General features: G+C 35.7%; 2 protein-coding genes across 2 annotated transcripts; both read right to left on the minus strand.

The window, feature by feature from the left end:
• On the minus strand, positions 1-4,605 carry LOC121235615 (flavonoid 3'-monooxygenase CYP75B137-like). The gene is made up of 2 exons (XM_041131950.1): positions 3,555-4,605; positions 1-771 (listed from the first exon to the last, which is right to left on the minus strand). The coding sequence occupies exons 1-2, from the start codon at positions 4,518-4,520 to the stop codon at positions 145-147; spliced, it is 1,593 nt and encodes a 530-aa protein (XP_040987884.1). The 5' UTR covers positions 4,521-4,605; the 3' UTR covers positions 1-144.
• A 635-nt stretch (positions 4,606-5,240) lies between these two features.
• Positions 5,241-10,377, minus strand: LOC121235834. The gene is given in 4 exon segments (XM_041132257.1): positions 5,241-5,706; positions 5,851-6,801; positions 6,804-7,524; positions 10,087-10,377. Coding segments are annotated over 3 exon segments (2,022 nt in total). The 5' UTR covers positions 7,522-7,524; positions 10,087-10,377; the 3' UTR covers positions 5,241-5,353.
• Positions 10,378-12,012: the final 1,635 nt, after the last annotated feature.

Consider the following 12,012-nt stretch of genomic DNA (forward strand, 5'->3'; position numbering starts at 1 on the left):
TTTTTAAGATTGCAGGATTACTTAATTAGCTTCTTGCGTACAAATTAATTTGAGCAACTTCAAAGACTCGAAGCGGCCAAATGGAGCAAAAAACTGAGACATAAAAAACATCGATCATTATTACAATCTCACGGCCCCGTGAACTTAGGTATAGAGAGATGGATCAGGTAACCTTGGGGTAGGAATTGCAACAAGAGGGTTCTTCTTTTTTAGAACGATCCCAAACTTTTCCGAAAGGTCCAGCTTCTGATCTCCAGGAGGCAATTTCCAATCAAAAGAATGCAAAAGAGTAGCAAGTGAATACATCACCATCCTCTCAGCCATTGCTATGCCAGCACATATTCTTCGGCCAGACCCAAATGGGAAATAGTTTAAGTCACTTCCAGTGTAATCCCATTTACTATTATTGAAGAACCTCAGGGGATCAAATTCTAATGGATTTTCCCAGATGGAAGGGTCCCTCTGAATTGCCCACACATTCACGAACACCCGAGAGCCTTTTGGAATGGTGTAGCCTCCCACGGCGCACGTCTCGCTGGGGCAATGAGGGACTAAGAGCGGCAGCACAGGGTGCAACCTCAGCGTTTCTTTCATCACAGCATGCAAGTAGGATAATTTGTTAATGTGAGACTCTTCGACAATGTTGTCTTTGCCAACTACATCCTCTAATTCTTGCTGGGCTTTCTTCATCACTTCTGGTTTGTTCATAATTTCAGCCATGGCAAACTCGATCGTGTTGGAGGATGTATCTGTCCCACCCACCACCATATCCTGCGTGTGCACAGCACAGTACTCTAGGTTATGCATGCGGATGCGTCCCTTTCAAATAATATTACCAATTAATTAACATAATAAATTAACAAAATATTGTAACAGTAATATCACCTAACGTTCTGACCCATCTATTAACAAATCCAATATTTATATCATGTGAAGATCTTAGCTTATTAAATCATCTCAACCCTTTAAATATGATTATATATTGTATTTGATAAAAGGGCCGGTGTCATGCATTGTCTCTCACCTAATCAAAACAACATAGAAAAATACGAATGAGATAGAGAATAACGATAGAGTTGGGGCACATTGTGAACAACGAGTTATTATAATATCTTTCATCTTTGACGTCGATGTCTATATATGCAGCTTTTACAATCACGCACCCCACTTACAATGTGGCAAACAAGCAGCCAAGGAAAGTGCCGAAGAGCAATAATAATTGTTTTTGGCGCTAGTGGCCGATCGAATATTAGAAATACAGAACAGTATTTTAGACCGTTTTTACTTTTTATAATGAGAATATAACTACAATGATAAAAAAAAAATATTATAAAAATAAATTTACCATTAATCAACGTAACTTTATAAAATAAATAATTTTATAATATCACTCCGTATCATATTAAATCACATGAATTTATGAGTTGTTTAATTTTATGAAATCTCATTTTAAAGTATTTTTCTTTTATAATTTACTGTTGGGTTCAAATCGAGTATCATGAATAAGATATAAACGTGAAACAGTAATATTACTGTTTCTGTAAACAGTGTAATCATCACTGTTCACAGGTGGGTTCCCCCCTGAGCATTTTTCCTAGTCTATATATATATATATATATCCATTTACGAATTACCATTTCGTTAGGAGAGTAAAATACTTATTCTTCAGGGATTGGAGATTAAAAACTAAAATTGAGAGAATATTATTATTAAAAGCTTAAGGCCTGGTTTATTTAGTGAAATAATCTTATCTCATCTCCTCTAATTATTATAATTTTTTAAGTATTTAAATAAAATATAATAAATAATTTAATTTTTTTTAATTTTAAAATAAAAATTATATTCTACGATATTTTATTTAATTTTTAATTTCTATATCATGATTTCGACTCACTGTTGATATAAATCATAGAAAGTGCTGCAACTGACTTCTACGTCGAACAAAAAATTAGTAAAGTGAAGAACGATGCGTGTGTATAAACTATAAAGTGCGCGCGGTAGCTTTCACTTTCTTTTTTTTTTTAATCTTTTAGGGATCACAATGCCCTAATTAAACACGTATTTTGCCTAATGCTTTTAAAAAACCCGATCTTTTAATACATAATATTTAAGGCCTGAGTTCTTTGATTTTGAAAGTACTTAAGGTTTTTATCAGTTTTTCTATCCTTTTTTCTTAACCAAAGGTCCAAAATTATTCAAAATAAAGTTTATCTTCCTTTAATAAGGACAAAAAAAAAAATTGATTCTTATGACACAAGACTAGGAGTAAGGCTGTAAGAGGACTAGACCGGATCGAAAAAATTGACCGGATTGAATGATTCGGTCCGGGATGAACTGGACTGATATTAGTCTTATTGATCGGTCTCGAGGTGTGATTTTTCTGGACCAGACTGAACCAATACCTACCGAATGTGTGTGTATATTTATATATTTAAATATTTTATATATATATAATATATTATTTTATATAATAGTTGTATAAGTTAATTATGTAATTTTTATCTAATGAATCACCATTGACCATATATACAATAAAATTATTTAATATTCATTAACCATACATATATAAAATATTAAAAAGATTACTTAATTTCATTAATCATATATATACAATGAAAAAAATGTTCATAGACCGAATTGGGCCGAATGGACCGACCGAACCGATAGTTTTGATTTGACAAAAATGATGGATCTAAATTTTCGATCTGTGACTCTCTCGAGCGGAACGAGACCGGACCGAACCGATTATACTTCTAACTAGCTAGGAGGAGTAGCAGCATGGATTGGCCGAAAAGGGGTGGAAACAAATATTCCTTTATGGTTTATACGAGGATCGCCGCTGAATGAGATAGATCCCATCCCATGTGAGTTGGATTGTGAATTACAGGTCGGAGTTATATTCCTATCGGTACTGAGGTTTAAAATTAAAAAAATAGAACCAACTATGTTTAACGTTATTTATCTTAAAATTGTATCTAATATTATATAAAAATATATATATATTTAAAATCTACCTTGAATGTATTGTTTAATATAATAAATTTTCTATTTTATTTTTAATAATTATAATAAATCCACTTTAAATAATAGAAAAAAACTAAAAATCTCGCCCAACGCCCCTCCTTCTGTAGGCCGCTCTTGGGTGGTACGTCGCTCGACATGAGCAATCAATGGGTAATCATTGTATTGATTTAAGTTGTATTAATGTTATTTGCTTTTGATAAAAAAAGAAAAAAAGAGAGAACAGTGGATTGGAAGCTCGGTACCGATAAATCAAATTAAAGATATCCAAATTCCAAAGCATTGTTTTTTTAATCTTTCCTTTTATCTAAAATTAATATATTATGTTCTAAACTAATATATTCTTATTTTTGTATGTAATTTTAGAATTCTTAGGAAGGACATATCCGTTTATTTAAATCGAGTGTTTGAGAATAATAAATATTATGTAGGAGATTCCAAGACACTTCTCACCATTTTTCATGCACCGATGCATGGTCATAATTAAAAATAATAATTAATAAACAAAATAAAAGAAAAGAAAGAAGACATACCATGAGCAATGCTTTGAGGTGGAACATGGTGAGAGGTGTCTTGGAATCTCCTTCATCCTTCAATTTCAATAAAAACTGCAGGAAATCTTCCTTGCCGGAAACAATATCCTCAGCTGCTGATCTGCTCCCGTCTTCTTTATTGATCTTCAGTCTTTGATCTATCATGACATCAAAGATCCGATCAAACCGTCGGGCCAACCCTGCCATCTTCCCCACTATGCCTTGCAAATCGAACCGAGCCAAACTAGGATAAAAATCCGAGATGTTAGGCTTCCCCAAATGCTCAGTCATCTCGTTCACCACCTCCCTGAACTCCGACCCTACGCTCGCACTCTTTTCACCTTCCACCGTCCCACCCCACAGCATGTTGGTTATTACTTTGAGCACCGTCAAGAACATCTGCTCCCCGATGTTCACGGGAGAACCGACCCTACTGTAGAAGTACGCGACGGTTTCTCGGACCTGTTTGCGGCGGAGCGTGTAGACGGAGTCCAAGGTTGCGTTGCTGAGCATCTTGAGCACACAGACCTTTCTGAGCATCCGCCACTCCGGCCCGTACGGGGTCCACACTATATCGGACCCACCATAGGCTAAGGCCCGGGCAGAGGCGGGCACGTCACGGTTTGCGAAGTTGACGTCGTGGTCCTTGAGCACTTCGCGAGCAAGGGATGGGGAGGTCACCAGGATGCCGAGCTTGTTGCCGAGCCGGAGCTTGAGTATGGGTCCGTGTTTCTGGGCAAGGCCGGCGAAGTATGAGTGCAGTTCCGGGTCGAGGGAGAGAAGGTTTCCGACCAAGGGCAGGCCACGGGGTCCCGGTGGCAACGGTGGGGTGACCTTATTACTTTTGGAGTAAATCCATACATACCAAGAGAGCGTAAAGATAACAAAGAGGGTGAAGAGCAAGCGTGAGAGGGGATCGTTTCCATTGATAATACTTCGGAGGAAAGCTGAGATGTCTGTCATCATGGTGGTGTAGGGGAGATGTGTCCTCAGAGAGAGAGGATTAACTTGATGAATTGGCAGCTACCCACCACATATATAAGATACAGTACTTTAAAGTATGTGGTGTAGCCTGTAGAACCACACAGGATACCGTCAAGACAAGGATCTATATGATTCATTGAACCAGCTACAACAGGCCGGCAAGGGAATCAGGCCGGCAAGGGAATCTTCGGATATAAGAGTATTATAATTTATTGAAGTTTCTTATGTTATTTTTTTTTTTTTTTAGGCGAAATACTCTAGTCACAAAATATTTTATAAAAGTAATCTCACAAATTGATTTAGTTTAATGTAATTTATCCGATTGTAAAATTACTTTTATTGTAAAACAAATATGATGGATCACATGAAGTCACGTTAAGATTATTTTTATATAATTCATTTATAACTGTAGCACTCTTCATTTGTTTTATGGACAACGGGTGTCTGAGAACGACGACCCTACTATTCCTGGGAAGCAAAGAATGCATGTAAATTAAAGTCAATCAAACCATTCACAAGAAGCTCTTGACTCTTATCAGGATTTGAAAAGTTAATGTTCCATTGCAGAAGATCAGACTCATATATATTACAAATTTGTCATTTGAAAAAGAAAAAACCGTTTAGATGTGAGAGAACTGGGTTGAATTTTCTTTTCATTGTACGTTATGTAGATGAAAGAGGGAGCATTACAGTTATCAACTTATAACTAATCATATTTCAGTACGTACTCATATAACTATCAGGCACGACTTTTATATACACTTACTTTACTGGTCATTCAATAGATGTTCTCTATTTTATCTTTATAAACAAGCTCAGGGGCTACCCCTGCATTCAAGGGGTATTTCCAGCCATGAATCATCCAAAAATGGAGCTGAAGGTTCCGACTCAGTGGGCCACTCAGAACTAACATCTATTTCATCAAAGATAATGGGTTTACATTTTCCATCTCTACTTCGACAAATGGCTTGTAACCAAAGATTGCAGTGCACAAAAACCGTATCATTGAATTTTTCCAGCTCCACTCTGCTCCGTTTCTTGGTATGCATGCTCTCAAAAGTGCTCCAGTTCCATCTACACCAATGGGAACTGCAAGGTTGGCTCAGTATCCGTATTGCAGCTTTCTGGAGTGTGGGGATCTCATAACCATATCCTGCCCACCAATCACCTAAGAATCCAGGATGGCGAGTGATACACATGTAATTTTGTTAAAACACACAAACGGTGACAGGGAAAAACCCAGATAGAAGTGGGAGAGCAATTAATTTCTCATAAGGTGAGATTTGTAACAGTAACTGCTGCTTACACGTACCTGGGGCGTTCAGTATCCTTCCCATGATTGCAAAATCAGTCCCAAGAGCACCTTGCGCATTGATGTATATGGGATGTTCTTTAGTGATTTCCATTTTATCTTTATCCGTTGTAGCCATCTTTAACATAGCTTCTTGAAACCCATTCCTCATCCGCAGATCAATCTTAAAGTTTGGATTGTAGAAAATAGAAGGATTAAGGAATGCCGCTGCAGCATGTAAGGATGAGTGAAGCTGCATATTCCATCTTCGATCAACTATATCCCAAATTGGCATGTAATTCTCTTCACAACCCTTATAATATGTCTTGATTGCAACCTTCACCCTCTCTAACCCTTCGTATATATACCCCATAGCCGGCATGTCCCCTTCAACAATCCGTAAGATTTTAACTAGTGGTTCAGAAACACTTACAGCTTCATGTGCATACTTCCAAAATCTATCTAAATTCAACAAGGACTTCATGGCTTGTGCATCAGGACCTTTACTATGTATGGAGGACAACCAATCAGTATGAGAAAACATGTGCTTCAAATTGTCCTCCTGGATCACAATGGACCTCAAGGAGAGAAAATTAGCCACAAATCTGGTCATTCTTGGCCTGATCAACTCCCTTCCGCAGGTGAATTTTTTCATCATATTCAAAGTCCATGCATTACTATAAATATACCTTGTGATGCTCTTTGCCTCCTCCAATACTGTAGCCACCCACTCTTGTTTACCAATATCTTCTAGCATCTTATCTACACAATAGGAAGCACAAGGAGACCAAAACAATGAATTGTACTTGGACATAAGAAGTCTTCCTGCATAAACATAACTGGCTGTGGCATCGGTTATAACTTGAATAACATTTTCTACACCAATTTCTAAAACCACGGACTCAAGCAGCTCAAACAAGTAAGCAGCATCATCTTCATGACCTGATACATCAACAGACTTCAAAAATAGAGCCCCTTTGGGCATGTAATTGAAAACACTGCAAGTGATTTTGTCCTTCCATCAGACCAGCTATCGCACAAGATTGTGCAGCCTGTTTCTTTCCATTCATCTCTATATTTCTTGTAACATTCATGTATATCACCTTTCACTTTCTCCAAAAGAGTAGATCTCAGTTTTTCAGAACTTGGGGCTTTGTAGCCAACCCCACACTCCCCTATAGCATTTACCATTTCCTGATAATATATGGATTTAGCAGCACTGAAAGGAATAGAATTGTGGAAGAAAAAAACAGCAACCTTTTTATTGGCGTCATCCTGTTTTTGTTTCTGAGCATCATCTACTGCTGGCTGTCCACTTGGTGAAGGGCGTGGGAATAACAAAGACGGACAGGAGCTTCCATTCTGTCCGCTAGATTCATGGTTAGGATGGAAGCCACCACTAGCAGAAGAGCTATTTTGTTGACCATTGGCTGCTGCTGCACGATCCACCTTTGTTTTTTTGGGAGTTTTCTGTTTCTTGGGAGTGCGTAGTATACTTTGGATATGGTCTCGCACATCAGCTGGGACTTCAGAACAGGGCACTATATCTTTGTTTTTTATTTGAGCTAAGTGAAATTTCATCCTGTATACCCCTCCACTGAATTCCCGTTGACAATAATTACACCTAACCTTCTGTCTAGTTGCATCAACAAGGTCACAGTGCTCCCAACAGGCATCTCTTCCTCGAACCATTATCTTTAAAAAGTAGAAATTCAGTAATATTTTTTCTATTATTGCAATTGAACAAAAGAGAGACAAACACAAACATGGGCTGCATGCTAATACAATCAGTAAACTCACTGTTGCTTACAATGTTGTTTCAAGCTGGGCCACATTGCTCATAAGACCAATGTTGTTTGCAATAACAAATAAGATTTGCAGCAAATGACATGCACAAGATGAATATGAAATACGAGATCAAGAGGTTGCATTAGCTTCCTCCAACAACAATTTTTTTGTGAGAAATGCTTCATCCACAAAGAGATTTCACCAAAGTAAACTCACAAACTAACATGGTTTGATGTAATACGTCAGATTTATTTTATAGGAAAAAGAACTTCATAATCTACCATACTACATTAAGCTACATTAGTTTATGAGTTTACTTTTATGAGATCTCTTTGTAGATGTAACACTTAGTTTTTATATAAGTTTATTTAAAAGTCTTTTTTAAAAAAAGTACTACAACCATAAAAAAGCATGATTTTTTTTATTCGCACCAGGTGTCTGGGAACAGCGTTCCGACTAATCTTAGGGGTGCACAGGCCCTCGACAAGAAGTTTCCCGCAAGTGCACCTCAGGTAATTCAAGAAGAAAATCCCCCAGTCCAATTAAGGCATATAAAAAGCTTGATTAAGGCATATTAAAAGTATTCCAAGGGTGAATGATGCTGTAACTTGCAAGTAAGTCAGCAAACTTGTTTTCAAGTACGACAATCATTATATTTAGTAGTTGCAGATTCATGCAGGACTGATCCATGAGAAAGAAATTAACTCTTCTGATCATACAAACATATATTAAGCCAAGTGAACATTTCTTTCTGTTTTTCTTTTTTGTAATCATCATAAGCCTTCCATTAGCAGAAAACAAGTTCAAGGTCGATCCATTGCATCATCAGCGAATGAAACACAGGGGGGTAATTCAGGTCAGGGCCCGTTTGTTTTCGGAGATGAGATGAGATGAGAAGAGATTAAAGTTAAAAAATTGAATAAAATATGGTTAGAATATATTTTTTAAAATTATTTTTGTTTTGGGATTTGAAAAAGTTAAATTATTTATTTTATTTTGTATTGGAAGTTGGGAAAGTTGTAATGATGAGATGAGATGTTTTCTGAAAATAAACGAGACCAACTAACGGAATGTTCCCAACCCATCAGGTGGAAGCATTTCTTATCTTAAGATTTCTTTAGCTCAGCCAACCCTGTTCTCTTTCAATTATCATAATTCCTGGGACACATGTTGCTTTTGCTTCATCTGAACCATAAAATAATAATCAAAAGTGAAAACTAAGGGCTCATTTGAATTGAGTATTTCATCTCATCTCATCTCATCTCATCATTACAATTTCTCCAAATTCCCACACAAAATATAATAAATAATTCAACTTTTTCAAATCCCAATTCAACTTTTTCAAATCTCAAAACAATAATAATATTAACAAATAATATTCTAACAATATTTTATTTAACTTTCATCTTTCATCTAAAACCATCTCATCTCATCTCACTATCCAACCAACCCTAAATGTCTTTGCCCTTCGTCAAGCAACATGAGAAGACATTTCCATGAAGTGCCCAAAACTTTGATATCATTTTTCATGGAAAAAGTCTAAATTTTCAATTGGAATTAAGAAGATAGCATACAGCACATTGAAACAGCCCACATACAGCATTTAAGAAATGCTTTGATGCAGATCAAGTTATATTCCAGTATCTGACTAAATACATCTTAGTGACTGGGCTTACGTAACTCCAATGCTTCACCACAACAATTAAGTCAGAACAAAATGCTTAAACTCAGAAGCCTGCATGCTAATACAATCTGTAAACTCTTTACACCAAGAAGTTTCCTTTAATAAGATGTGAATGCATCTCTTAAATATATAAACAACATCGTTCTTTCTCAATTTTATTTTTCCTTCTAATCATATGGACTAAGTTTAAGTGGCATAACAAACGTCCAGAAATGTAACTTCTCCCTACTTCTGTAACTCCATAGGTTTTAGCAGATGCTGGAGTATCCCATCACGCATTGGTCCAACAATCCAGGACTCATGTATTTTATGCTCTGTACATCTTACCATACCAAATGGTCTATGCTAGTAAGTGATCCAATCCTTAAATTGGATTTCCTGTTATGTCTCTTGGTTTGGTTTTCTTCTTTCTCTATTTTCTCATTCTACGTTCCTTCGTATATGATCTTACCCATATGCCGTAAGAATCCCAACTCTGAACTCCAAGTTACCACCATGTTGGTTAATAAAAAAGATACATATATTTTTTTAAAAATACGCATTATGGGATTGGGGACTTGAATGACATGTTAGCAAGCATTTCAAGTATAATAGCACTTACATAACTTCCAGAACTTAAACTCACCACCCATTAACAGCATAACAAGCCACTCATTAACAGGAAATAAGTCAGCAATTGGATATTATCATAATTCTAGAAAAATTTGAAATATAATCTTATCTAAAAATATACCAGTATATCTTTGCTTGAAACAATTAGTGAGAGAGAGAGAGAGAGAGAGCACCTGGTTGAGCGGGACCTGAGGCAGAATTTTTTCTTGTCGGGAGCCGAGGGTGGAGAGAGGAAAGAGTGGGGATTGTCGGAATCTGGGGACAATTGGTATCGGCGATTTGGAGGGAAGGGAGGGAACCGAGGAAATGGAAAACCACGGCGATAAATTAGCGGTCCTCGCTACCTCTCTTCCGAGGAGAAGGCGTGGAAATCGTTTACTCCTTCACGTGATCCGATCCGCGCGTGGGTTTATGTTCTGACTACTGAGAACTATAGTAGTGGTGGTACTGGTGTACCTGGTGGTGTTTTTTTTTTTTTTTTTTCATCTCTTGCTTTTTCCTTCCCATACATAGCCTTCATGCTTTTTCTCTCATTTCTACCGTTATTAGTTGAAAATTTTATGCAACAAATTATCATATTACTTTTATTTCATTAAGTAAGAAATGATATAATTATTATCATTAAATAATTATTTATTAAATATTTTTTTATCATTTAATAGTAATAAATATATCATATTTTTTTTTTTTACAAACTACATCTTACTTAATAAGATGAAAGTAAAATAAGAATATGATGTATAGTATTACTCTTTAAAAAAATACTACCCTTATTATGATTCAACTGCACATGAAATTTATGTGTCGCCACATAAGGAGTAGTTTGTTGCTATCATGCATAACACTATTAGGATTAGCGGTTTCGGATTTCTTAGATTCGACTATTACCTTTTTTTCAAGAGTGAACTATACACGCCTCCATAGCTAGTAACAGTCCTATGTCAGCATATCGACTCATTTTCTAGTTGCTACTTTCTTATGTTCTTGCTTTCTCTAACCAATGATCAATATAAAGTGGTCATAAAAATCTACTTCAGTCAGTCCAGACCAACAAAATTAAGCACACAACATTCCACTACGACTTTTAGTCGTAGTTTGATAGTCTGTTTATCAAATTATACAATCACTTCAAGCGGCTTCCTCGTAATGAAAAATGAGTGGGAGCTAAATTGTTGGCTCCAGATCCCTCTTTTCTATTTCTCTTGTGTTGCATTTGTTTGTTTTGGGATAATTGTTGGGAACTCTCACCTCCATTAAATCTAATATCTTGTAACCACTTAATTTATCTATGAAATGTTTGCTTAGAAAAAAAGAATTACAATCTAACAGATTTTATTATGATCTCCTCCAATATTCACTCCATATCTATAAAGTCCGACTTTTAGCAATAAAAAGATAAAAATATTTAGCATTAAAAATTCGAGAGATCGATTTTTTTTTTTTTTTTTGTTGGAGAGGGTTGGAATTACAAGAAAACCAATCACAATAAAAAGAAACATATTAACTACAACAGCACTGCAACATGCCACATAGACTTCTCATTCATAGATGATGAACACAAAAAGTTAGAAATTAATTAATTTTCATGAAACGTTAGACGAGCAGTCTATAACTATGATCTTCAAACAATAGCTCCAGAAATGTTTTAATCAAAATAATGGCATACGCAAATAATTGCATATATCTTTAAAGAATCATTTTATACATCAGCTTACACTCACCTGATTTTTTTTTTTTTTTTTTAACTGCAGCAAACGATGTACTGCGGTTATAAGTTGATATTTATATTTTTACATCTTTAAAAAGAGAAACTAGTACAAAAACGTATGCCCCGTTACATGCTGGCGTGGCATAGATCTGTGCATTGTCTCGTCAGCCTCTAATTATTTTTTTTTAAAAAAAACCAAACGAAAAGCAACGAAAATCATAAAGCAAAAGTAGAGAGCTTTTTCCCCTATGTTTATTTAGAGAAATGATATTTGTAATAATAAAGTATATAAGCGTCACATAATTTTTTTTAAAAAGTGAGTAAATATAAAATCTACATAAAAAAATTAATTTTTGTAATAATGTACTATTTTTTTTCAAAATAATTACAC

This window comes from Juglans microcarpa x Juglans regia, chromosome 6D (assembly GCF_004785595.1).
Source record: "Juglans microcarpa x Juglans regia isolate MS1-56 chromosome 6D, Jm3101_v1.0, whole genome shotgun sequence".
NCBI classification, from domain to species: domain Eukaryota; kingdom Viridiplantae; phylum Streptophyta; class Magnoliopsida; order Fagales; family Juglandaceae; genus Juglans; species Juglans microcarpa x Juglans regia.